Source organism: Rhea americana, unplaced genomic scaffold (genome assembly GCF_003343005.1).
Source record: "Rhea americana isolate MKP2758 unplaced genomic scaffold, rheAme1 scaffold_489, whole genome shotgun sequence".
Classification (NCBI taxonomy): domain Eukaryota; kingdom Metazoa; phylum Chordata; class Aves; order Rheiformes; family Rheidae; genus Rhea; species Rhea americana.
This window is the reverse complement of record NW_028186633.1, coordinates 1-26917: the sequence shown is the minus strand read 5'-3', so window position 1 is coordinate 26917 and position 26917 is coordinate 1. Positions and strand designations below refer to the sequence as shown.

At 55.1% G+C, this 26917-nt stretch overlaps 1 protein-coding gene and 1 non-coding gene across 5 annotated transcripts; both read left to right on the top strand.

Moving 5' to 3' along the window:
• Window positions 1-26804, top strand: AP1B1 (adaptor related protein complex 1 subunit beta 1). 4 transcript variants are annotated; one of them, XM_085317063.1, is made up of 22 exons: window positions 1-126; window positions 2145-2250; window positions 4029-4164; window positions 5177-5422; window positions 7468-7658; window positions 8260-8481; window positions 9865-9985; window positions 10776-10871; window positions 12387-12502; window positions 13617-13782; window positions 15222-15320; window positions 15739-15998; window positions 16629-16830; window positions 18060-18080; window positions 18696-18725; window positions 18829-18972; window positions 19778-19923; window positions 20792-20921; window positions 21617-21701; window positions 22286-22372; window positions 23696-23850; window positions 25457-26804. In XM_085317063.1, the coding sequence occupies exons 1-22, from the start codon at window positions 90-92 to the stop codon at window positions 25529-25531; spliced, it is 2871 nt and encodes a 956-aa protein (XP_085173189.1). In that variant the 5' UTR covers window positions 1-89; the 3' UTR covers window positions 25532-26804. The 4 variants fall into 4 exon arrangements, with proteins under 4 accessions (XP_085173189.1, XP_085173190.1, XP_085173191.1 ...); XM_085317064.1 differs by lacking the exon at window positions 18060-18080; XM_085317065.1 differs by lacking the exon at window positions 18696-18725.
• LOC146588944 (small nucleolar RNA SNORD125) lies at window positions 20355-20456 on the top strand. The gene has a single exon (XR_014897308.1). It is a non-coding gene; the product is annotated as a small nucleolar RNA SNORD125 (small nucleolar RNA).
• Window positions 26805-26917: the final 113 nt, after the last annotated feature.

Below are 26917 nucleotides of genomic sequence, written 5' to 3'. Positions count from 1 at the left end.
CTTCAGCAGAAGAGCAAGGAAATTCTCCAGCTCTAAACCTCTCTTGTCTGCTTCTCCTCCCAGAGACGTGCTGCTAGCTGGAGACCACAATGACGGACTCGAAGTACTTCACCACTACAAAGAAAGGTAACTGTCCGGGTTGCTCTGCTTGTCCTTGTGTTGCTCTCTGTGCTCTCTCCTTCCAGCTGGTGCAGGGGCAGGAGGCTCAGAGGCAGCACAACTCTTTCCTTACATATAAAGGTGCAGGAAGATGCTAATGAAAAGCATTCAGACGTTGAGGGTCATCCCTGCTTGCACGGTGCGGTCGTGCTGGCGCAGACATCCGTCGTGCTCGCCTGCCGGGCGCGTGGCGGTGGTCAACAGCTGGCTCTCCGCCCCTGCGCAGAGCTCTGCGCTTCGCCGTGCGGTTAAGGCACCTTGTCACCCAGACTTGCTGGCCAGGCGTGAACCCAGACAAGCCTTTTAGCGGCTCCGTGATCGGCTTTAGCAGCTCAGGGCCGCCGGCTGGCGCAGGTGGCAGCCTGGCTGCGGACGCGCCGCCTCCTTCGCTTCCCCGGGCAGAGTGATTTGGAGAAGAGAGCCCCATCCAGCCCAGAGCTGTCGGTGTGGGCAGGGCTGTGACAGAGACGCTCTGGATGTTCTGCCTAAGTGGTTTCCAGACCAAGGAACTGAATCAACGTAAATGAGGAAAAATGTGTGGCATCTTGCTCTTCAATCCAGGAGTAAATAAAGCCKTTCAGGAGAGGCAGGGACGCTGGGTGAAATAGGAGTGTGGCTTAAATTTGCTAGGATCACAGCCGCAAGGGTACAACAGAGCACAGCGCTTACCTGGAGCCCTCCCCTGTGTGCGGTTACTCAGCTGCTGCTTTCTCGCCTGCTGATCGGGGGTTTCTGTGCAGCCTGTCCTGCTGGAGTCTCCGGTGCCCAGGGCCAGTGTGGGAGGTGGGCAGTTCGGGTTGGATRCCTGAAATACGGTGGTTTTCTGGCTGTATTTGCCACTCTTCAGTCAGAGCTCCCACGTGGCTCTGCGAGGACAGACAGCCGATCCCCTCGCTTGGGCTGGGTCTGGAGCACGCTGGTGGCATTGCTCCAGCAAGGACCTAGGCTGGGGAGCTGCTGCCGCACAGGAAGGGGGGTTAGGAGTGAACGTTACTTGCCCCCTTTAGATGAACCGTTCACAAAATGTGTTGACTTYTGCTGCTACAAGAGCCTGTAGAAATCCAGGCTGTGCTGGGTCGCTGCAGGTAGGTGAGCCAATCCTGACAGCCACGAGCAGAACGAGTGGTTTGGTGTCTACTGCAGTAATCACCCAAGAATTCAGGTGGGCTGTAGAGCCAAAACTACGCACAAAACAAACCCTCTATCCCCTGCCTGGGGCATGGGACACTTATGCTCCTTACTTCTRGAGTACCGTTTACCTGGCATGTTGCCCTGAGTGCCCATCTGGCAGCAGGAACCTTCTGTTGTGTGGTCTCCTTGCTGATGAGAAGTTAAATCCTGTTGGAAAAGGTGGGGCACRTCTGTCCTTGCTGCTCTCTGTTGCACAGAGCCCTGCTAGGGTGATGTCCTGGGTCCTGTGGGACTTCTCAACTGTCTTTTCCTCCCTTTGGACTACTGGGTGAAATCTCTGCTGCTGAAATCCCTGTCCGTAAAGACCTCTGAGGTCCTCATGGGACTGGAGAGCCAGGAGAAGCCACAGAAAAGTGTCAGCAGGTTCTCTGCTCCGTGTGGGTGCTGGTGTTTCCATTTCTGCAGATAAAAGCTGAGGCCCCCAAGTTGCCCTGGTTGTTAGAGGCAAGTTTGTGAAGTTAAATTCTGCGTTCTGCCTCCTGATGCCAGGCGCTGTGGCTGTGAGACAGGAGAGCCCTGCTTGGGGGGTGCTCCCGGGATCAGGCTCTCTTTCCACGTGCTCAGTTCTGCTCGGCTCTGCCCTGCTGTCAGGGGACACRAGCCCTGGCTGCGTCAGCAGTCTCCCAGCTGCTCACACCACCTGGCCGCGGCCACCCTGAGGCAGCCGGGGTGGCCGGGTGGGAGCTGTGACCAGCTCCCGGTGGGCAGGTCGTGACACAGAACAGTCGCTCCATCCCGTGCTAAAGCCACCAGGCTGCCCAGGAGCTAACCTCAAACTTCTGTCTTTCCTCCAGGAGAGATATTTGAGCTGAAGGCAGAATTAAACAGCGACAAAAAGGAGAAGAAGAAAGAGGCTGTGAAGAAGGTGATAGCGTCGATGACTGTTGGCAAAGATGTCAGGTGTGTTGTAGAATTGTCCGTGCTGCAGATGTGTGGGGAATGCCCAGGCCAAGCCAAGCTAAGCTGGGCAGATAGGTTGACATCTTGCCAGGGCACCGCTCCGGATACGTGCCGAGCCAATAGAGTGCAGTGGCTCATGTAGTGGCAGGTCCTGGCATGCAACAYGATCTGAAGAGCCAAGCAGCAAAGCTGGACAGGGAGCAGGTGGAAACCCCAGAGTCCCCAGTTTGCAGCTCCCATTTTGGGGAGGACAGGCCAGTGTTGCCTCCCAGCGGTCTGCGTGCTGGCTCTTGGGCCAGGACCGAGCAAGCTCGTGGCCACCACTAGCTGCTGCTGTGCAACAAAAACATTTTAAGAGCAGCAGCTTGGTGGGCTGATGCTCTCCTGGCTCCAGTAGTAATCTGGCTAAAAGGATTGGCCTGGCTGCAAGATAAGTTTGTTAGAATTATTGCTGCTTCCTTCAAGTGTTACCTTGTGATAAAAACAAGCAAAAACCTCTCAGAGCCTTTTTGGCAGAGAATTGGTGTCTATCTCTGTGTCAGAGATGGCCCCCTCCTTCCCTGCACCTGCCCTTCCCCATGCTGCTTCTYCTTGCTCAGAGCATGAATGTTTTGTTTTTAATGGTGCATTTGAGGTGGAGCAAAATTGTGATCTGGACCCTCTGTTTGGAAAATTGAAGCAGATGAGAGGTGTATCCCATCCCCCTGCTCCCAGGGCGCTTAGGGAGGTAGGTAAAGCACTGCCTTGGGATCCTGAAGGGGGAAACTTCGGACTGGGGTGAGAGCAAAGGCAGGTGCTGGCTCTGCCTACAGAGAGCCTGTCCTGCAGCTCAGGCTTATGAGTCCCCTGGTGCTGATCTGTAAGTAATGACTGGTTTTGYGGAGGCAAAGAAGCTTCCAGGAGGAGAGAGGGGGAAAAAAAGACATCTGTCAGTGTGGGATGATTTCTGAGTTAACCCTCTGACCGTGGCTGCTTGTCCTGAGGTGGTTTAATAGTCTAACTGTCCTGTCTTTATTTTCCACTGTGAAATAACTTATGTGGCACCTGGAGCTTTAAAGTTGTTAGTTCTCATTCACTGGGGTCAGATTTAGACTGGGGAATAACCCAAACTCTGTACAGGCAGCATTACGACTCCGCAACTCCCTTCTGGCTTTCCAGAGCATCATCCCTGCTGCAAAAGCTCACCTTGGGAAGTGGGGCTATTTGTTAGAGCGGGTCCTTAGTATTAAATTCTCTGAGACTGTAGGAAGTGGTGTGACTGCTCAGCCRTTTGCAGCAGGCGAGATTTTACGTCCACAAAAGCATAAGACAGTTTTGGTGGGACTGTGTGCAAGGAGATAACATGCAGAAGGAATAGCTCATCTCTCTTGTGCTCTTGCAGTGATGCAGACACTGGAGGCTTTCACACCATCCATGGATAGCAGGTTAATGTCACGCCTTCTCCCAAGCCRAGTGGAAACTCACACCCAGAGCTGGGATACAGCAGAGCTATGTGGGAATGGTGTGGGAGAGCCCAAGTGCTGTCCATTAGGGACTACTTTGAGTTGATACGGATCCATGAATAAAAACCCAGTGGAGAGGTGGCTTATTTAGCCAAATCTGTGAAGTAACTATGTAGTAGGCTCATCTTATTGGAGGACCCAGGACCTTCCTGGCTCTAGGAACATGTTGAGCTTCCCACAAGGGTGTAGAAGTGGAAGGTGATCATGTAGGTGGTAGCATCTCCTTCCTCTGGCTCAGCAGCACGGCTATATTCACGGCAACACTTTGTATTTCAGTGCTCTCTTCCCGGATGTGGTGAACTGCATGCAGACRGACAACCTAGAGCTGAAGAAGCTGGTCTACCTGTACCTGATGAACTATGCCAAAAGCCAGCCAGATATGGCTATCATGGCAGTCAACACGTTTGTGAAGGTGAGAGGGGAAGGCTGCATGCCCTAGAGCTGCCTGTCCCTATCAGGATTAGAGTAGCCTGCCATGTGCATCGTTTCCGAAACCACTCAGCTGCCATCACCTTTCAGGATTTSGAGCTTCTCTTCCAGGAGAAAAAGGAGTTGGGGATTTCCTTTCCTTAGGCCTAGAATCCTCTCATTTCTCCTCAGCAAACTTAATTCTGAACCGACAAGGTGTCCTTCATCTGGAGAAACCCTTGCCCTGAGTTTGCCCTCTGTTCTCTGCCTTCCCCTGGTCTTTCGTAGAAGGCCACCATACTAAACTGCCACTTACCTAGCTACAAAGAAGTGACTGTGGGTAGGTTTCCAAATCTCCTTGCTCTGTAGTAGGGGCTCCCTTAGCACTAGACAGGAGAATAAATGTGGCCAGTAGTGCAGAAGAAAAGCCTTTTCTTGGCAGTAGTACTGTGCTGCTTGCTATGTCAGTGGTAGCGTCTCTTGTGGGTACCTCCTGTGAGCCTTCATCAGCTAATATCAGCTGAACTTACTCACTGAAGTCTTCATAGCCAAGAAGGTCCTCTAGGAATTAGACACTGAAGAACATGTTTGTTAGGAGCCAAGATGTGGAAAGATCATTTTGTAAAAAGGCTTGGTGAGCTTCAAGGGGAATTTTGACTTTTTAGGGAAAAAAAATAAATCTTGTAGATGCATTTCCCAGGTCAGATGGTGATTTTACAGTTTGGCACATGAATTTGAATTTTTGGTGTAAGTGATGAAGACATCTTATTCCTGGAGGTGTATTTGGAGTGAGAAATGGTGGTGTTAAAATTGTGCGCCCTAGATTTCAGAAGAACAGGTCTAACCTCTCTCCCATGTTGAGGCACTCTTGAATGTCTTGTTCTTGAAGGCTGCGTGTTAAAATCTCTAGATTACAGGTACCCAAATAAGAATTTAGATCCTGAAGCCACCACTGAAGTATGTGATTCAGGGACAAGTGGCCTTGGAAATCTGACCTCCCTTTCTAATCCCTGTAGGACTGTGAAGATCCAAACCCTCTGATCCGGGCTCTGGCTGTGCGGACAATGGGCTGCATCCGGGTGGACAAGATAACGGAGTATCTCTGTGAGCCCCTGCGGAAGTGTCTGAAAGACGAGGACCCTTACGTGCGCAAGACGGCAGCCGTCTGTGTGGCAAAGCTCCATGACATCAATGCCCAGCTGGTGGAGGACCAAGGTTTCCTAGATACCCTTAAGGACCTCATCTCGGACTCCAACCCCATGGTGATTGCTTTTTGCCTTCTTCATCCTCTCTTCTTATCCTGATGGCAATAAATGCCCTCCCTCATTCATTCATCTCTGCATGCTGACTCTTTSCCTTGCCTGTCTTTCAGGTATTTTTTTAGTGCTTAACAGACTGACATTTAGTGACGGCTGTTGCTGGGGGCTGCAGGTTGTTTTCCTTGTCCTGTAACTYCCCTCTCCTAACTGCTCCTAAACTTAATGTTTTTGATCCATTTGTGGTCTCTTCTTGTTGGCTGTGCTGCATTAGTTAGAGCAGGAGACAGTAGCAGAGGGAAGCTGATGCCTGGCTCTGATGGCTGAGGATGCTACATGTCCTGCTCCCTGCACTAGGGGGCAAAGTGACAAGACAGCAGCAGTGAGCCTGGGGACAGGGATGCTCACTGGCCTCTTGCTTTGTGAGTGCAGGGAGCCTGGGCTGCTGGGAGGAAGGCAGTAGGGTGATGACAGTGGCCTGGGATCAAGCAGGTGGAGCAGCTCCTGCATCCTTCACAAGTGAGAGGCCAGGAAAGAGCAACACCCAGGAGAAGCAGCAGGTAATTACAGGAACCTGCTGCTGTCCTCACTGTCCAGAGTGGCCACAAGGACCACTTTCCTGAGACAGGAAGAGGGAAAGGTCTTTGGATTTGTCTGTGCAAAGAGTTGAGCAAAAGTTGCCAAAGTGCAGCCCTGTGGCTGCTGCTGTTCATTACTGGCTTCCTGTAGAGCTGCTCTCTAGGAGATGAATCATGGTCACGGGAAGTTGTCTGATAACTCCGTTATGAAACTGGAGGAGTTAAAATGCTGCTGTAGCTTCTTCTGAGGCCCTCCTAAGCTTGCCGGGCAGAAGCAAACCTGGCTCCTTCCCACCAGCTGGCACCAAAGTCTGGCAGCAGTTTGTGTGCATGCAGGTGTGGACGAGCCTGCCTGGCCTGCAAGTAAGGACACCTCCCTTGCAAGCTCATGTCAGTGCTTGGGAGTCCGCTGCAGAGATTTGAACGCTGCTCGAAACTAGAGAGCAGCAGCACAGTCAGGTCTGCACTAGGCAGCAGCTGGAGGCAACTGCATTTCCTCAGAAATGTTGTTCCCAGTCCACCACTGTTGAAGTGGACAGTGTCTCCCCTGCCTTTGAGCACTGTTATTGTCCCTCATCATTCCCAGATACACTGACAAGTTTTCCAAGCATGGGACACATCAGATTGACCTAACGATTGTTTTTTATTTGGACTCCTTTGAGCTCTTTATCTCTGGTTGCCTGGAGATGGTTGGAGCATAACCATGCCATCAGAAGTTATTTTATCTGCTTTTCTCTCTGTCACCAGTCTGTTTCTGTCAGCAGTGGAAAAGATAAGCTTTGGGCAGAGGCTTTTACCCCTGCAGCTGCCCAGCACAAGAATGTCTCTCAGGTTGTGCTTGCGGTGATGTGGCTGGCCTTAGGACTGGGCTCTATCCAGGTCTCCTGCCTGCTTTTCCTGTTAGGATGCRTGTCCAGCCTTGCAGTCTGCAGTAGCTGGGCCTTGTTTTCAGAGTCCTGCAAGTCTGTTCTTGTTCTGGAGAACCAGTAGGCTGCTTTTTCCTCTAGGTCTGTGAAGGGATTTTAAAGCCTACTTTGTGCAGAGTTTTTCCTCCTCCTCCTGTCTTTATTGTTCTTCAGATCTTGTCACCCCGCTGGGCAAGCATAGCAGATAAGCCTGAGAACTTCAAGGAAGAGTGATGGGTCTCTGCAGAGCAGCTCTGGGGAGGGGATTCCTTTGCCCTGGGCATGGGGCCAAGGCTGCCTCCTGGTGAAYATGTGCTCCATTTTGGAGACGATGTGATGTGGGTGGTGGAACTGTGTAGGCAGCAATTGCTCATCTTTGTGCAACATGCTACCACAGATCAGCTGGTGGGCAGCAGGAACTGGTGCCCAGATGTTGCCGAGATAAGAGTGTATCCAAGTGGGGTGCTGATGTCAAGGATGAAGTGTGTTCACTTGCACCAGCTTTCCTCTAGGATGTTGAGCCACTCTTTTTTTTGTCATGTAACACATGTCCGGTCCCCTCTGGCAGGTAGTGGCCAATGCAGTTGCGGCACTCTCGGAAATAGCAGAGTCTCACCCAAGCAGTAACCTCCTGGACCTCAACCCCCAGTCCATTAACAAGCTGCTCACAGCCTTGAATGAATGCACCGAGTGGGGCCAGATCTTCATCCTGGACTGTCTGGCAAACTACATGCCCAAGGATGACCGGGAAGCCCAGAGGTGAGGGAGGCTCTGGATACTATTGAGATTGGCACTTCCAGGACCAGTGCTGGCTGGAACAGGGTTTGGAAAGAGAAGGGAACAGACAGGTATTGCTTGAAAGAGCCACTTACTTCCAGTGTCAGGTCCTGACCTATCTTTATGCTTCCTTCTAAACTGCTCCTTAAAATTTGGCTTTCTGCTCCAGGAGGTGGAATGGCAGGCATCTGCTGGGCAGCATGCTTTGGGGCACTAACCTCACGAGCAAACAGCCACCTGGAAACTGTTGCAATTGCTTAGGGACTGCTGTCCCCTTGCTGGCACAAGGAGCACACTTTTCTAGCTGCCTTAAAATGTGAACTTGCGTGGAAGAACAGGCCACACACTAGGGAGCTACAAAAGAGAATCGCTGGAATTGGGTTTTGGGAAATAACCATTGTCAGAGGAGTTTAAGAGCTGGCTAAACATCTCTTGGGAAGATATTAGGTGGTGGGCACCTGCCCTGCTGTAAGCCCTACCAGAGCCTTGTTCTTGAGTGATATTAGCAGCAATATTTTACCTTAAGCAGGAAAACTGACTTTGATCGTCTTTCCCTTTGTGTCCTTCCTCCTAACATCTCCAGCATTTGTGAGCGGGTGACACCTCGGCTGTCCCACGCCAACTCTGCAGTGGTACTCTCGGCGGTGAAGGTGCTGATGAAGTTCATGGAGATGCTGTCAAAGGACCTGGATTATTATGGCACACTGCTGAAGAAACTGGCCCCACCACTGGTCACCCTGCTCTCTGCAGAGCCAGAGCTGCAGTACGTGGCTCTCCGTAACATCAACCTCATCGTGCAGAAGAGGTGAGAGCCCTAGCATGGCAGGAGGGGTGGCCCAGCTGTGCCTTTCTCTCTTTTCCTGGCATGGGCACTGCTTCCTATTGATGCAAACCTTCTAGTGACTGTGGTGGTGTCAGGGCTTGGTTGACACACTCCTTCCTATGGCTTTTTTCTCTAGTATTAAAACTCAAGGGCTGGGCCTAGAGAGTCAGGAGAGGGACTGGGCAGGGAGCGAATGGTGAATAGCTGAGACTTTGGTCTCATCGTTAGATGTCTAGAGAGGAATTTTGTGAAAAAGGATTGCTTTTGTGCAGCCGTCCTTTTCTAACAAGGAATTACTGAAAGGTCTTTTTGTCCCTTTGCTGATCTAAAATTGCCGGTGTCCAAGAGGTGTCTGAGGCCCTACATATGTACACAGAACAGACATAGTCAGCTGGAGAGCCACACTCCACCGTRAAAGCTGCAGTCAGATGACTTGCTGTCCTACCAGTTATCACGGTTGTTGTCTATTAAAAATAGCAGCAACTTCTGGGAAAAGTGAAAAGCAATTAGCATCCCTGTGAGTGGGAACGTGAAAGACAGACTGGCTCCTTGAAGTTGGACAAAGCCTGTCCCTTTCCGAGCTTAGAGAGAGGATACTTTGGCACAAAAAGCCTGGCCTAGCACTGGGGAATCTGGGTTCACATCCGCACAGCCCCAAGACATCCCTCACAACCTTGGCAAGACAGTCGTCCCCTGTTGTCTCTCATCTGTTCTCTGTTTGCAGCAAAGTTTTGCTCTGTTCCCTGTGCATCAGCAAAAGGGAGCCGAGAGAATGCTTCCTAGGGCAATAATCACAGCATCTCGGATTGCTTGGCATTGAACAAGCCCAGAAACCTTTCTGTGCCTACAACCAAGGAGCCTTGTTCTCCTGGCCTAGCACTGTGGGTGCTCCCCTGCAGTKCTTGCTCTTGCGCTTGATGCTTCCCCAGCATGTGTCCTCTGTGCTCAGGCCTTCATCAGCCCAGCTCCAGCCTCTGCCAGGGAGGGATGATTCATTCTCGTAGCTGGCTAATGGAATAATCAGATTGCAGGGACTTTGCTGGCTACGGGGGTCAGGCATCTGGATCCCTATCCGTCTCCTGCGTGTTCGGTGCTGTGCAACCGGCTGCAGCTTTCTGGAGAGGAGAGTGCGTTTTCTGCTCAATTTTGCCTGCTGATTATGCCTAGAATAAGTAAGACACTGGTTGTGGGAGCAGTGGTCAGATTTTGCAGACAGCTTTGCCACAAGACGAATCATATGATATTGGTCTCAGTGTCCTGAAAGCTCTGCAGAAATCTATGGCTTCCGGAGACTTTTTGCTTTCTGTGGTCAAAATGGAGGAGCTTATGTGTGTCCCTTAATTACTGCCCCTTCTTGTCCTSCAGGCCTGAAATCCTGAAGCATGAGATGAAGGTGTTCTTTGTGAAGTACAACGACCCCATCTATGTTAAACTGGAGAAACTGGACATCATGATCCGCTTGGCTTCCCAGGCCAACATAGCCCAGGTTGAAGATCTGTGTGCTACACCAGTTGGGCTGGGTGGGCACCAAAGAGGGCACGCAGGGTGAACAAGTCCCAGGAAGGTATGGTGTTTCCCTGGCAAAACCTTGGTGCCAGAACTGACAGAAAGCTGGTGAGCTCAGTGTCTTCAGCAGGGCCAGCTCTTCTGCATGTGACACKGTCCTGGGCCAAGTGGTGCTGGATCCTCCTTGGTAAGGAAGAAGCCAGTGTTGGGTTGTAGAGGGCAAGTCATAGGAGAGGTCCTTTCCCGGTAGTGTTTGTGGAAGCAGCACAAATGCTGCTTCTGCCTCTCACTTCCTCACCAGTGCCCAGCTGTGAGAGTGACTAGAGCAACCCAGACTTCCCTCCTTCTGTGGCCAGCGCAGAAGTCCTCCTTGTTCTTACGCCCTATTTGCATGTGCTTCCTTGCTGCTCATCCCCTACTCAGTGCTGTGAGCTTTGTGCCTGCCAGGCATGAGATGCAGCAGGTAGTGGCAAGGTTGGGGGGTGGTGGTTCTCCRGGGGTTACTCCTGCCCAGATTATCAAGCAGGATCTGAAACAGTGCTTGTAGGYACTGAATTAAATTCTAAATTAAATTAAATTCTTGATCTGAACATAGCCTGCAGCTTTGCAGAACATTCCAGGGAGCAGCCGTACCATCTAGTCTGCTATGGTCACTGGCCCGCGGTGCTGTGAGCCAGGCTTTTGGGGAGCATGTTGCTGTGCTTTCCTTTCGATCCACAGATCAGAGACTTCTTGGAGCAGTGCTCTCACTGTCTTGTCTTCTCTGGCAGGTGCTTGCAGAACTGAAGGAGTATGCCACGGAAGTGGACGTGGATTTCGTAAGGAAGGCGGTTCGAGCCATCGGCCGCTGTGCCATCAAGGTCGAGGTGAGGGATGGGACGTATCAGCTGGCCTGAAGGGGAGCAGAGYTGGCTACAGAGCTCAGGCTTAGCTTGGGAAGGGTCTGAGCTGGTTGTGGAGAGTAGCAGGTAACTTCTACACACTGTCCTCAAGCTCCGACTCTACTGCTGCTGATGGCAGCTGTGGCTAAGCAAGGCCACCCATCACGGTCACTCTCCAGCCTGTGTGAATGAATTGAGGGGCCTAGCTGGGGTCTTCATGGGCCTGAGGATAAACCATGGTTGTTTTGTGAGGGATATTACAGTGCAGATAAGGGATACAGGGAGATTTTCTTCCCCTTTCCATTTGCTACAGGGACTTTTTTAGGATCCCTGTGCGCACTGTGTTCAGTTGCAGACCTAGCTGCTTGCAGCAGACTGGACCAACTGTGTGCTTAATGTGTTAATGAAGCAGATTAGACAAGTGTTGTGTTCAGAAACTGCAGGAGTCCTGGGATCGAGTTAATCCCTTAACAAAGAGGGTGGTGAGGGGTGCGGGGGTTGCATCCACTCAGATGTAATTTGGAGGAAGGGATTATTAAAAACCTTCCTGAAATTCCTGGCTGTGCTTTGCTGTGGCTCTGYGTGGCTGGTGAGATGGTGTGTTTAGAGACGAGGTCAGGTGGATTTGAGCCAGCTGATTTTACACCAGGTTAATGCAGAGCATCTGAAATCGCATGACAAAAACACATTAACAACAGCAAGGCAGCCGCTGGAGAGATGGAGGAGGAGACACGCTAGAGCTAACGCGGTCTTTGTGACTAACACCTCGGGGCTGAGCTGGCCCAGCTCGCTGCCGCTAGACCAATCCCTCCGGTCTGTAGTGAAGCTGGCCCATTCCAGAAGGATTTATTGCTGTGGCCTTCTCCTTAGCTCTGCTTTTTTGTTTCTGTTAACCGTGAAGGGTGTGGCTGTAAAGATCCAGGTTAAGGCAAGGGTTAGGAGTTTCCACTTTCAGAAAGTCAGAGAGAGACTCTGAGCTGCCCAAGACCCTTGGAGCAGTCGTGCATTAAAGACGGTAGAGGATATTTTGCTGCTGTTCATATCTCTTGTCTTTCAAGCTGTTAGCAGGCTACTTTCTGCATGTCACGTGCATTGACCTTGTCCATCCTTTTTAAAAKGGGTGTGGGACCTAGGACGGGTGCTTAGTTCTTGGCCCCTTTTGGAAGGGGCAGCTGGTGACTTGCAGCAAGCGGAGGCCTGGGCACGGTGCTGCGTTCCTGCACCCTTTGGTCTGAAACATGTTCTTTGGGAGTGGAGAACAAGCTACACTGCAGGGTAGCAGAGGCACTTGGAGCATGCAGGAGGGATGAGGTGACCAAGACCCAGCTTTGAGGAGCAGGAATGGGAGGCCGCACTTGCGCTTCCCCTGTTCGGTTTTGCTTTAGGTTTGAGTGAAGGATGGAGGGCATAATGCAGCGAGGAAGGGGTGTAAGGAGGGAGGCAGAAGCTTCTGAGGGAGGCATGTAAGAGTGCCGCCGCCTGACCGAGTCCCTTCAACAGCAATCAGCTGAGCGCTGTGTCAGCACCCTGCTGGACCTCATCCAGACCAAAGTCAACTATGTGGTGCAGGAGGCCATTGTCGTCATCAAGGACATCTTCCGCAAGTATCCCAACAAGTACGTGGCTCAGGACACAGGGCAAACGCTCCGTGTGCTGGACCAGCTGCTCCTTGTTACCCCTCTGTGTTAATGGGGTCCCAGAGACATCCAGCATCTGGTGGGAGGGCTGGGTTGTTGCTCCCTCCTGGTGTGACAGCCCATGTTGAAGCTGCCTGGAGCTCAGAACTGCATTGAGTACGCAGGAAATAAATAATGCATCTTCTCCTGGCAGCCCGTGTTCTCGCAGGGCAGGGAGAGGACATGCGAAACCCAAACCTGCCTTGCTTCAGTGAAGGTGGTTTGGGGATTTTTTTTGGCCAATCTGAGTTGTGCTAATGAGTTAATGTGTCTCCAAATATTAACCTGGGGGCAGAAAAGCCTTCCACAGCCTAGACAATGTCCTGAGTCATGAATTCAGAATTCAGAAGTCAGAATTCAAGACCTGAACAGACAGAAGCTGCCAGAGACTTTGAGGTCTGTCACACTGGCATTAACCATCTCTGGCTCRTAATTCGGGGATCCTGATGCACTGATGTCTGTACTCGCTAGCAAGGACTGTGGAGGTACCTGAGATGGGAGTAGAATAGCCTCACGTGACCTCTGGGGAAGAAGCTGGACAGATTTTTGGTTGCAGTAGCTCCAAAATACTCCTGTCTAACGTGCAAGGAAAGCAAGAGGAGAGAGGAGAATTCAGACTGATCCATAGCGAACAGGCAACTGTCATGTTCAGGAAGTAACAAACTAATAGCAACAATAATTACTAACAAATAGAATTAGTAATGAACAGGAAGCTGTTGCTAATCTCCAGCAACTCAGGGCTGCTGCAAAGCTGGGAGAGGATGGATGAGTGAGGCTGAGGACTCAGTTCTGCAGAGAGGCTGGCGAGCAGGGGTGTGTGCCCCACACGCATGGGGGCTTGTGAGGTTTTGGCGTGGGCAGCCCTGGGGAGAAGGAGCTGCCTGGGGCTGGTCAACTGTAGGATCCCTCGCTGAGAACAAYATGAGTGAGCTGGGAGCGCTGATGCCCTTGGCAGTGCCCTGGTTCATGCTATCGGATGTATCTTGGAGTTAGAGAGCCCCAGTTGGGACTGGGCTCCTGCTGTTTGTTTGGTAAGCGTGTGCTGCTCTTGCAGGTACGAGAGCGTGATCGCCACCCTGTGCGAGAACCTGGACTCCTTGGATGAGCCCGAGGCCCGGGCCGCCATGATCTGGATTGTGGGGGAGTAYGCTGAACGGATCGACAACGCGGATGAGCTCCTAGAGAGCTTCCTGGAGGGGTTCCATGATGAGAGCACCCAGGTACAACAAGGTGGASGGGTGCAGCTCCATGGTCGGTGCTGGGGACAAATCCCTGGAGATGTGGCCCCTCCAGTGGAGGGGAAGCCTGATCCATTGGTAGGACTGGCTGGAGGGAGCCAAGCTGCRCTCTGGGAGAATCAGGGGTTTGGTCCTTCAAAGCTGTCCTCATGTCACCTTGGCCAGGCAGTGAGTCAGTCCAAAACAACAGGCTTTCCACCTCTCCTTTGATYGAGTGATAGCTGGGAATGTGTTTGTGTCCCTGAGGTTTTGTTGAGGAGTGAAAATATGAAAAAGCTTGCGCTAATGTGATTTGAAGAAAGCAACTTGCTCTAGCAGGTTCAGGAAAGTGATTTTGTGCAGGCTCTCAGACATTGGTGTCTTGCATTGGTCCYGGATGTAGACCATATATCCATTTGCCCCATGAAATACCACACTGGTGGTGTCTCGGACATCTTCCCTTCTTAAAAATCAGAAGAGACCAACCAGTCACTTGGTCCATTCCTCTGTGCCAGGGCAGAAGCAGCCCTTTGGYGCTGGAAAATCAAGTCACATTGCTGAAACAAGCTGATACAGAGTTCAGTTCACACTTCCTGAGCAGGCAACCTCCACTGAAAGCTGCCAGCGGTTGCAGGACTGGCAGAGGGACACATGTCTGTCCCTTTTGCTGGGGCAGCTGACGCTGGTCATAGCTCAGAGGGAGATTGCTCCGGTCTGTGAGAGACTGGAGCTTGTGGCTGGGGAGCAAGAGTGGAGCTGCACCTCTTCTCTCCATCCTCTCCATTACAGAAGATCCAGGAAGGGAACTTGTCAGGTTGTCTGGGACCACTTCTAGGGTGGGTGAAGACACCAGYCTGGGGACATAGCTTCTGCTGCTACCTCAGTTGTGCTGCCTCTTTGAGGTGGGACAAGTGGCTCCATTGATTTTCATTTGGAAGTTCTCRGAGTGTCATCTGGAAATTTCTCACAATCCACTATATAAAACACCATGAAATTAGGTCACAGACAAGTGAACAGGGGAAGGTCTGGAATAACAGAGCCACTGAACCCATCTGTGCCGCCTCAGGTCTGAAGGGACGGTCGGAGGTGAATGGTTGCTGCTTGTTTTTCTGTAACTCAAAGGATGCTTTGACCTTCATCTCTTTGGGACTGCCTAACCCAGTCCCTCGATCTCACCCAGTGACCGCTCTGTCAGCCTGCCTCTGTGACAGACTGAGAGTGCAGTAATCAGCTTGAAATGGCCTTCAGACTTGGCTGAAAATCACCCAAGATGCTCTGAGAATTGTTACTCCTGCCTAACAGGTCATTGCATATCAGATCTCTTGAAAGGCAGTTGGAGTTATGTCCCGGCAGTGCATACACGGAAAACTCATGTGCTTTTTACACTAAAGCTGTGCGAGATGTCTGGCCATTTTTCCCTAACCTTGCTTTTCTGCCCGCAGGTTCAGCTACAGCTGCTGACAGCTATCGTGAAGCTGTTTCTGAAGAAGCCCACGGAGACGCAGGAGCTGGTGCAGCAGGTGCTAAGCCTGGCTACTCAGGTGTGTAACCCACTCCTGCTCGTGCGGAGAGCTTCCCGCAGGGCTTTGCCGTCACTTCCCAAGAAATGGGGGTGTCAGGGTAATGAACAGTGCCCCTTGCGGGAGGCAAGTGATAGCATTAGACGGCTTAGTTGTGGAAATGCTGGCAGTGAAGCTGGAGTCTGCTGTAGTTTGAAGCATCATAGTGTGCCGTTTCCCRTTAATGCCAGCGTAGCAGCATGGGTACCTTTGCAGCCTCTGTAGAGCAGAGGTACAACACAGGTCATCACTTCTCTCTCCATGTTCCCTCTAACACTCCTCCAGCAAGACTGAAATGAGGAGAAGATATCTGTGGCCCCAAGACACTCTGCATCGCTTGGTGGTGGCTGCAGGTTCCCTTGCCTGCTCGCTTCAGCACCAACCGCCGTATTTCCCGCAGGACTCGGACAACCCGGACCTGCGAGACCGTGGCTACATCTACTGGCGTCTGCTCTCCACTGACCCGGTGGCTGCYAAGGAAGTGGTGCTGGCAGAGAAGCCCCTAATCTCTGAGGAGACTGATCTGATAGAGCCGACGCTGCTGGACGAGCTCATCTGTTACATTGGGACGCTGGCCTCTGTCTACCACAAGCCTCCCAGCGCCTTTGTAGAAGGCAGCCGAGGGGTCGTGCACAAGAGTTTGCCTCCACGAACAGGCTCGTGAGTGTGTCTCTGCTTGCTTCCGTCTGTCCCCTTCCTGCTCTGTCTTTCTCCCCTGCGTTGAGTTTGTGAGGAGCTGAGGCAACTCAGGGTTTGCTCAGCCAAGAGGGACGACTTCTGCTTGCTGGGCCTCTAGCAGGTTACTGTTAACATTATGTATATACACACGTGGCTCTGCAGAAGCATGAGCCTTTTTTCTGCATCAGACTGAGCCTTGGTGAATACCACAAACACTCTCCCAGCTCCTGTCACAGGGCATCACGTCTCAGTTGCGGTGCCACCTGTGCTCAGGTATTACAGCCTGCCAGCAAGGCTCCCTGGAGGAGGTTCTCCTTCGTGGCTCACCGTCTGCCCAGTGAAAGCCCTCTGTAGCAGCAGGGCTGGTATGGMTTAAATGCTGTCCTTACAAGCCTGATGTAGGCAGCCTTGGATTTAAGTGGAAGGTGAATCTCAGTAAGAGGGTTTTGAAGTGTTGGCATCCCTCTTGGGACAGGGCATCTCTGTGAGCATTCATCGCAAAGCGTGGCTGGGCAAATCACGTCCATCCTGTCCCTAGCAAGGCCTGTTGGCTCAGCCAGAGCTTTACAGCATCAGGCATTTCACCCTCCTCTCCCCTGTCCTTCCCTCTAGGAGCGAGAGCGCAGAGAGCCCCGACACAGCCCCCTCGGGGGTTCAGGCGCCGGAGCAGCCAGCTGTCATCCCCACTCAGGGCGACCTTCTGGGTGACCTGCTGAACCTGGACCTGGGTCCCCCAGTGAGCGGCCCCCCTATGGCCACCTCCTCCGTGCAGATRGGTGCTGTGGACCTCCTTGGAGGCGGCCTGGACAGCCTGGTAGGTCACAGCTCTGTGTGCTCCTGCCCTGGTACAGGCTYGATCCCAGGCTGCCCTAATGGCATYGTGCCAAGWTTGATGTAGGCTCCCRTACGGAACRACTCGGGCTGAGGCTGGCCTGTCCCTGCAGGGATACCTGGGCTAGTCCTTTGCTTTTGCAGCTAGTGAAGGGAGAGAGGCACTCTGCAACCTCAGTCATCCCATCCTGAGAGAGGTGGCTGGAGCAGGGCACGGATTAGCACTACACAGTGCCTTTTTTCTCAGTCCCACATAGGAGGTCTCTGTTGCTCTGGCATAGATGCTCCCAGGGCCTGCACTATGGAGATGCTCCTGTTTTGGGGTTCTCCTCTGAATCCTGATCCATACAGCTGCCTCAGATTGGGATGTGTGTCAGGGCTGGGCTGAGATATGCCTGCTCCCAGCCCCCAAGGAGGGTTTAATGGGTATCTCCTGTGCCAGGAGAGCTGGAGCTAGTAGCTTGTCGTCCTGGAAAACAGCAGTGGTGAGACACAGCCCCCGCAGGCACCACTTCCCAGCCTGAGTGTGCTAGAACAGAGGCTGGCTTTGCACAGCAGACCCCCGTGCCACCCCAAGGCTGTGGCCCCAGTTAACCATCTGGCAGAAGGGCAGCAGAGGACAGCCCAAGGCCTGGGCCTTGAATATAGAGCGACTCGTCCCAGATCCAGGTGTGTAGTCATAGGTGAGGAGGAGGGGAAACCTGGTCCTCCGCCTGGTCAACGCCATGCAGGCGCAGAGGCTGATGTCAGTGATGGTGCCAGCTCCTCGAAGGAGCAGAGTTTGGAGTCCCTCCAGCTCTCACAAAAGCTGGCAGAGATCCCCTGGGGAGAGGTAGTCGCTGCCTCTTGCCACCTCTGCTGGTTCACAGCTCCCCCGTGTGCCACCCTGGCTCTTCACCGGGCTTGCGGAGCGGGGGCCGGGCTGGTTGTGAGCACRCGGACAAGGGGAGATCCCCATTCCTGAGCGTGCTGAGACGCTGCCGCGAGCTGCGCTGCGTGAGCCGGTGCGGTCTGRTCCCATGTGCTGGCTCCAGAGGAGCAGAGCCGCCGTGCGACCCACCGGCGAGTGGACGGGCTGGTGGGACCACTGGACTAACGTCTCYTCCCTCCTCCCCTTCTTTTGTCTCCCTGGTTTCCTTGTCTCTTCTCTCCCGGCTTGCGTCTCTGCATGTGGCCGGCTCTTCTCTCCGCCTTGCCTGCTTCTGCTTGGAGATGGGGGACGAGTCGGAAGGGGTATGGATCAGCCTTTTCTTAGCTCTCTAGAGCGCCCCTGGCCGCAGTGCCCGTGCCAGCCCCCGCACTGCCCTGTCTCCCCTTGGTGGTCTAAGCCCCCAGCTGAGGACAGAGTCCAAAGCGGCATCTCCGGCCAGTCTGGGGCAGGCACCTTACACCCGCAGTGCCCCAGGGACTCCYGTGCTTCCTGTGGGAGGCAGCTGATCCCCATAAACTGCTTCCAGCACACAAGGGCCCAACGGTCCCAGATGCCTTGGGAGAGRCAGAGCGCTGTGTATGCTACTGGGACCCAGCAACCTGCCTATGGCTTTTTGGTCCCTGCTTTCTCCCTYCTTTCTCTCTCTCTCTGTCTGTCTCTTGGTTTATGTGCCTGAAGCTTAGCTTGTTAAACGTTGATAAAAACAGTGTGTCACATGCTAAAGTAGGAGATCCCCCTGTGATGCAGAGCAGCAGGATCTGCTGGACAGTCTGGAGCGGTGAGCCCAGTGAGCCCAGACCCTTGCTTGCGTGCTTAGAAAGCACCCTGGGGAGGACTTTTCTGGGAATCCCTTCCCCTTGGCACCCTGGATCCCTGCCTTGGCTCGCAGTGACATCTCTGTTTCTTGTCTCTTGCAGCTGAGGAGCGATGTGGGAGGCAGCCCTGCTGTGAGTGTGCCCTTCCCCGTCCACCCCGCTCTGCCTCCTCTCCTCCCCCTCGCTCGTCTCCCCTCTGCGGGACCCCTGTAACTCGCTCCCTTGTCTCCCGCAGATGGGTGGCAGCAGCGGCTTTGCAGCGCCCAGCGCCACGGCACCCGCGAACCTGGGGGCGCCCCTCGGCAGTGGCCTCGGAGACCTCTTTGACCTCACCGGGGGAGTGGGCACTCTGTCGGGATCCTACGTGGCACCCAAAACGGTGAGCGGGGAGCTGAACCCGAGCCACCAGTTTAACCTGCTGCCAAAGGCCAGAGCTGGAGCGTTGAGGAGGGTAGAGAGCCCCAGCTCCTCACGCGGCAGGGCTTTCTTGGGAGGAGGTGGAAAACGAGCCCACTGTACCTGGCACGGCGGCAGGAGCGGTAAAGGTGGTGATCTGCAGACAGAGAGGACATTGGAGCACTGGCTGCGCTGGCAGATCTTGCCCAGACCCAGCATGTTGTGGGGCTGCGAGGCAGAGACCATGTTCACCCATGTGGTACTCAAGCTATAAACACAGCTAAGAGCGTGAATTTATCAGGTCAAATCTCTGTTAGCCCTGGGGTTTTCTCTTTTGCCAGTCTGTGGCTGGGGGCAGATCCWGAAGGAGCAAAACCCTTCAGGAGTACTCTAACTTCCAGAGCTGACGCGGACAGGGAGGCAGCTCTGTACAGCCACTCTCGCCTGCTGTGCCTTGCACACACCTGGAGCAAGAGCTGCCGGTGGGCCTGGGACRTGGCTGCCCAGGCAGAGGTCTTGGTTGGGATGGGAGGGATCTGCTGTCTACCTGTGTCCTGTCTGCTCTGCCTGCAGGAGTTGGCATCTTCGTGGTGCTTGCCCTCAAAGGGGAGCACCCTACTCCTAGAGTGTCTATAGCAGCAAAATGCTCCTAGGTTTAAAAATACTGGCGTGCCGGAGCCCAGTGAACGTGTTACTTGGTTCAGCTCCTCTGCAGCCTGTGTGACAAGGTTTGCTTTGTGTTTTGGATCCAGTAAAAATCACCTGGGTTTCTTGTGTCCTTAATGCAGGTCTGGCTCCCTGCCATGAAGGCCAAGGGGCTGGAGATCTCYGGGACATTCAGCCGCCAGGTGGGCTCTATCTCCATGGACCTCGTGCTGACAAATAAAGCCCTGCAGGTCATGTCTGACTTTGCCATCCAGTTCAACCGCAACAGGTAAGGTCCCTCCTGTGTCCTGTCCACCAGTGCTGTCCCAGCATAAAACTGGCCACTGCTTGGGATCTGCTCTGGGATCTGCCAAGATATTTGAAGGGCTTCGGCCACTGTAGAGGCCTGGTGGCCTCAGGGTGGCAATGACAAAGCCTAGGCATGCTCAGCAGAGTCAGCTGCTGTTTCAAGAAAGGCTGGCGGGAATGAGCATGAAGTTTGATGCCTGGAGAGCCTGATTCTGCGCGCTGTGAGCAGAGAGGGCTCTGAGCAGTGCAGTATGTGTGGTGTTTATCGGGGAGCGTCGCTGCCTGCGGTGGGGGGGCTGCGGCTGGTGAAGGTGCTGCCTGGCAGCTTCCACGTTTAGCCATAGAGCTGTGGCACGCRCAGAGGCCTGGAAGGAAGGGGCTGTGAACTGGTTGCAGCTGCCAACCCGTAGGGCCAGGAAGAGCCTCACGTGATGATCCTTCTCTTGCTGATGGCTGTGGTCATGATGATCAAACCAGAGCCTCTAAGAAGTTGACTGAAGAGGCCATTCTTCTGGGGTGGAGGGGTTCTGGCTGCTGCCCACCAGCCTGGGCTGTCCCGTTAAGTTATCTGACTTTTTCCTAAACTACCTGACGCTTCCCTTTTGCTCAGAGGAGCAAAAGTGAGGGAGTGAGCCCAGGGATCCTAAGGGAAAAGTGCAGGAGAACTGAAAATCAGCGTGAGTCTGCACAGGGCAAAGGAGTCGCATTTTGTGGCTGTCCCAAGGTGGGAGCCACTTGGGCCCTGGGCTCTTTCTCGTGCCTGGAGGATGACTGCGTGGCAAAAAAACAGTTTTCATYACCTCCCCCCCCTGCCCTGACCCTCTCGTTCTTGTTGGATGTCCTCACAGCTTTGGCCTGGCCCCGGCGGCTCCTCTCCAAGTCCATGCACCTCTCGCCCCCAACCAGTCAGTGGAGATTTCTCTTCCCCTGAACACAGTTGGCTCCGTCATGAAGATGGATCCCCTGAACAACCTTCAGGTGGGGAATGTCCTGGAGTGTCTCCTCCCAGAAGGAGGAGCCAGTCAAGGAGGTTTGGGTCCCTGCGGGCTGGGCAAAAGGGGTGATGCAGGGCTGTGTTTGCTCCCTTCTCCAAGCTGAGCTCTGCAGGGAGCTGGGAGGGAAGCAAATGAAGTGGAGCTGGAAGGATTTGTGACAGCAGGAAGCCGGCGAGAGGAAACGCTCAGCTCATCATTTTTTCTTTCCTGTTGGAGTGCCTAGCTTTGATCTGATATCTAGCTCCCACTCAAAGTGCTCTGTCCGTGGCAGAAGATCCTTGCTGACGTGCGGCAGAGCCGAGTCTTGGATGAGTGCCTGCTCGCAGTGCGCAGAGGAGATGAYGGTGGGGTGGCTGCTGGAAACAGAGCTGCAGCAGCTGCAGTTGCCAAGGGAGAAAGAGGAGAGCAGGCTAACGGGGCACAGCCCTGCTAGCGGGGTTCCCTGCCACCAGTTCCCTGGCAGCTCTCTGATTTCCCCTCGTGCATTCAGGATTGTGGCCTCTCTCAGGCCCCTGCAGCTCTCTTTAGGCACAAGAGTTGGTGATTGCCAGTCTCCTGCCTCCAGTGCTGGCTGGAATGGCACCAGTGTTTTATGGGAGGATAGGATGCCTGCCTGGGAATCGCTCGCCTGCTCTAGACGTGAGGAAGCGTTGACATCCTGGTGTCTTTCTGTCCYAGGTCGCGGTGAAAAACAACATTGATGTGTTCTACTTCAGCACACTGTATCCGCTGCACATCCTCTTTGTGGAGGACGGGAAGATGGGTGAGTCGGAGCGTGGGAGCCGGCCCCGCCGGTGGCCGTCCTTCCTGCAAGGTCCTGCACTTCTGCCACCCGTCGCTAGGCGCCATCGCGGCCCCTGAAAACCTCCCAGCTGCCTTCCCAGYCCTGGGGCTGGGGAGCCAAGAGCCTCGGGAGAGCCTGATCCCACTGGGAGTCTGGAGCAGGCTGGGGCAGGGCAGGCAGGTCAGTGCCAGCATGACCAAGCTGTGGCCACCTGAGGTGGCCGGGGCCACCTTCTAACAGCTTGCTGCCACCAAGCCCTCTCATTTCATTCTTACTGCTTATTTTGCTGCCTTTGGCACTCACCAGCCTCTTCAARCCAATTCAGCTTGCTAACCCAGAACAAGCAAGTAGCCTCACCACTGGGTGAAGCTGATCCTGGAAGAATGTAGAGGCTGCTGGAGGGGATGGCAGCACAGCAAGGAGAGCAGAGACCTGCCTCTCCCTCCTGCAGTAGGATGCATCCAGCAGCTGRTGAAATCGCGACGTGGCCTCTGCGTTTGCACTGCACTTGGGAGGCGGTGGCTGATGCTTTGGCTCTGTGTCACTTTGTTCCCTTCCTACAGAGCGGCAGATGTTCCTGGCCACGTGGAAGGACATTCCCAATGAGAATGAGGCCCAGTTCCAGATCAAGGACTGTTCTCTCAATGCAGGTGGGTTTGGACCCTTTGGAAGGGCCCAGCTCAGCTCTTTGTGGGCTTTGGGCTGCCCTTCATGAGGGGTGTTGAGCTTCTCCGAGTTATCCCAGCTAAGACTGTGGGGAGTTGAGACCTCTTAAGCGTTAGTGCTCTGTGTGCCTTCCCCAGACCTTCAGAGATGATCACATCAGCTTGGGTTRTTTTATTAGCTGAGCTGGTGGTGCTGGGTTCTGCCAGCGAAGCTGTTGCGCTGAGGATGATGTACTGGGAGGCCCTGCTGTTGTCTTCCTGTGGGTGTGGATCCTCATCTCCCTTCCTTGAAGCCTCTGTATCAGGGGTGTCAGCAAGGGCAGGACCCTTCTCTCCTCCACGCTGATCTCACAGGCCCATGGGATCCCAGGAGCTGCAGCGCAATGGCCTCCCTCTTTGCAGCCCTGTCCCTGCTGCTGGGGGAATCTGTGCAGAGCYGGGGCTGGGCTCTGCGGTGCCTTCTCGCTTCTGCAGCAAGTCCATGTCAAACAGGCTGTTAACTGCCTTTATTCCTCGCACTGCTGTTGGGTAAAAACAAATCTCTGGGAAAGGAGAGTAGTTCCTTTTAGTCCCTCCYGCCCTGCCCTCCTGGTTGCCCTCACAGCCTGCACCGTCCTTGCCTGTAAGGGCCTGTTGTGTGGTGGTCTTCTCTCGGGGTTTGGTGCCAAGCYGTGAAACATGAAGCCTGGAGCAGGAAAGGCTGGTGCGAGCCAAATCCCTTCAATCCCGCTGGCAGCACAGCGAGCCACCCGTGGCAGAGGAGAGCGGAGAGACTYGGTGCATGACTCTGCCCTCAAACCCAACAGAGCGCTTCACCCTGAGCTATCGACTGCYCTCCTGGGGAAGAGGGAGYGCCTGRGACCCTCACTRAAACGAGCTTTTCCTGTAATTCCCYGGGCACAGCAGGGTTTTGATGTGCTCTGTCCCAGGRCAGCCAGGTGGGATGGGGAGGAGGCAGTGGAGCAGAAGCAAATCCCAGCTCCCTGGGTGCGAGGCAGGTACAAAGGAAGCTGGTGTCTAGCTCAGGGCTTAAGGCATGAGGGTCCAGGGTTGCGTGTGGCAGAGGGCGAGCAGAGCTTGGCGTTAGCAGGGGGAGAGGAAGAGCCTTACTCTCATTTAGCACTTGAGTTCTTGCCCCTCTTTGCCCTTAAGTGACCTTAAAGTGGAGGTGTGCCCAGGACAGGCTTGGGTTGTCCCTTGCCTCCTGCCAGCAAGGGCGGGATCTTGCTTGTGCGGTGCCCAGCCTCCCACCCCAGCAGGGTCTGTGCCCTCGCGGGCTGAACAGTAGCCGTTTCTCTGCCCGCACAGATGCCGTTAGCAGCAAGCTTCAAGGCAGCAACATCTTCACCATTGCCAAGAGGAACGTGGAGGGCCAAGACATGCTCTACCAGTCTCTGAAGCTGACCAACGGGATCTGGGTGCTGGCAGAGCTGCGGATCCAGCCCAGCAATCCCAGCTTCACGGTACGCCCTCCCCTCCACCCAGCTCCAAAACGCCCCCGCGCCTGCCCCGGGCTGAGGCGGCTGCTCCCCACCCTGCCCTCGTCCTCGCCTTCCCTGCTCTCTGCTTGGGAGCTTGGGTGAGGGTGGCCAGGCCTTCATCAGACCTCTGTGGTGGTGGGACCCAGATGTGGGAGCAGCCGGCGCTGCTGCCAGCCAGGCATTTTGGCGTTGACAAGCACGATGGAGGCGAACATCTGCCCTTTCTGGTGGCCACGGGGCTGGCATGAGCTCCCTCCCCTTGCCRGTCCTGGTGGCCCTCTCAGGCGGCGAGGGGGAGACGTGGGCTCTGTCAGCCGGGCTGGCGCTGCAGAAACGCTCCCCGTAGTCTCCGTTCGACCGTCCTTGTGGCGACAGGGCGGTGCRTCACCATGCTGAGGGGTAGCAACCGTCGGCGGCGGTGACACAGCTAAAGGAAGCGCTTGTGTGGGAGAGAAGTTCCGGCCGAACGAYGAATCTATAAAGCGAAAACCCCAACCTCAGGCCCCGTCCCTTGGCACGCCTGGCTCTGCCCGCGGGCGCTAGGCAGCCTCGCTGCGGCCGCAAGGGAAAACGGCCTCGGAGCGGAGGCCGGAGCCCGCGTGGGCGCCCTGTGCCCGGCCGAGCCGCCTCAGCCCCCTCGCCCCCTCCCTGGGCCCAGCTCAGCCCGTCCCTGCGGGAGCCGCTTCCTGCCGGACCTCGCGAGCGTTTGGTTTGGTTTGGTTGCCACGAGCTGTTGCGCGTTGACTCACCTCTCTATGTGTCTTCGTATCCGCTGCTGCATGCCTGCCCGCCCACCGCTGCCCTGCCCCGATGTTGCAGGATTTGGAGGTTAGCGGACTGGTTTTTACCCCTCGGTTTTGGGCTGCGGCTGGCTGCTGCCTGAGTATTTCCTCCCTGRCGTTTTTACCCGGCTGCCGGCTGCCCTTCCAGCACTTTGGTTCCTTTCCAGCGTGTCTCGCCTCTCCCTGCGGCCGCCCTGGCAGGGCTGGCTGGGAGCCAGGGATGCAGGACAGAGCCAAGAGCTGAGCTTTGCAGGACCTGACATTTTTTTTCAGCGCCCCTCCCAAAATGCAAGTTTGCCTAAGATGAGAACAACGTCAGAAAATCCTTATCCTGGAGCTTGGTCTTGCTCGTGTCAGCCAAATTCAGCGCTCWGCACCTGAGGGCTGCGGCCTCTTCCTGTTGGCCAGCAGGTTTAGGAACTATAATTGAGTTCAAACCYGAGAGTCATTAAATTTTAATGTCTTTGTCGAGCAAGTAGCTCCCGGGGGAGTTGTACCAGTTAAAGTGGAGACGTGCTTCGCTTCCCCCAAAGGCAAGCGAATTGCAGGATGTGAATCAAAGCCGCAGCGGATGCAGCGTGTGCGCGTGCCTTTGCCTGCGTCCCCCCTGCTCCTGCCCGTGCCGCATGCGAGTAACGACCCCTCGCCCGGGCGGGAGGGGGGAACGGTGGCGTTCAGGGGGTTCAGTGTCTGCTTTTGGGCTCGGCCAGCTCTAGCCGGGGGCCGGAGGCTGCGGCRGCGCTCGCGGCCCTGGCGGGGGGGGCCGTGCGCGGTGCCGTCAGACCCTGTCTCCTCTCTCTGCGCAGCTGTCTCTGAAATGCCGAGCGCCCGAAGTGGCCCCGTACATCTTCCAGGCCTATGAAACCATCCTGAAGAACTGACGGGCTGCTGCACCCCGTCCTCCTTGGCGCCCGAGGAAGCGGGGCAGGACCTGCGTGCATGTTTCCTCTTTCTCCTTCCAAGGAACAACCATGAGCAAGATTTTTTTTTTCCCCCACCCCCCCTCCGCTCCCCACCTTGGCCATCGCCATTGGGCCGCCGGTGCCCGAGAGCTCGAAACGGAGCCGACGCTCCCATCGCGCCGGGCGCCGGGGAGGGCGGAGGAAGGCAGGGGCTTCCCAGGCGCTCGGGGCACGTCCGTGCGGGGATCCCCGTGTGAGTAATGCGGTGTCCTCCTTGCTGCCGTGGCCCCCGCAGGCGCCCTGTTTTCACCCTCGAGGCCCGCGTGAGCGCTTCGTTGCTGAGCGGCGCAGCCAGCGCGCGCGGGGCCTGGGGGAGAGGGCAGGACTGCTTGCGAAAAGCCCGTTCCCATCTCACCCCTGCTTCCTCGGGCCCCTGGTGTGTCCCCCAGCCCAGCCCTGCAAAAACCTGCCTCTCCCTGGTGATGGGTCTCAGACCTGAACACGCGTGGTGGCTGGTGAAGGATTCATCGCTCATCTGCCCTGTCGGAACCAGCCGTGGCCTCAAGGGCCCTGGAGGGGGGGGTCCTGGATGGAGATCCTGGGGGAGCAGCACTGGGAGCCCCTGGGGGGTCGGGGATGGACACCCTGCCCTCTCGTGGAGCTGCTCCTCAGGGTTTGGTGTACTCCTGCATCAGCTGGAAGCTGCTTTGGCTTCTTCCTGCTGCTGGCCGCTTCCTGGCCTCTGCCTCTGGGGCAGAGCCCTCCCCCCCCACCAGCTCCACATTTGCCCCATCCAGCAGCCACGAGCTCTAGGGAGAGGGTCTTCCCCCAAAGGGGAGCAGAAAGGGCTCCAGGCCCTTGACTTTGCGCCTGTCACTTAGGTGTGCTTTAAAAAGGGCTTTCCAGGGAGGGCCCCCAAGCACGACTCGCGCGGACCCGGCTGCCCGGGGCTGGGGAGACRCCGTCAGCGGGGGAGCCGGGCTGGCTGCCTTCCTCCCGGGCACCGCGGCTTCCTCGCTGCCCGGTGTCACCCATGAGCGCCGGAGAGGACGGGACGCCTTCCCCAGCGGTGACACGAATTGTGTGTCCCCTCCCCCCCCCCAAATAAAGCCATTGATCACCCCTGGATAGACGTGTTCAGTGCAAGTTTTCAGCTCCCGCCAGTAAATAGCTAATATATATATATTATAAATATATTGTATGTTCACTTGTTTTAAAAGGACATGGAATAAAGGTGACATCTGCCCATGGAGCTGCTGTCTGCACTGGGGGGGGGGTGTCCGAGCCAGCTCCTCCGGTGGAGCCTGAGCCGGGGCAGAGCCCCGCAGCCAGGCCGGCTCCAGGAGCTGGGGTGTCCTCCTACAC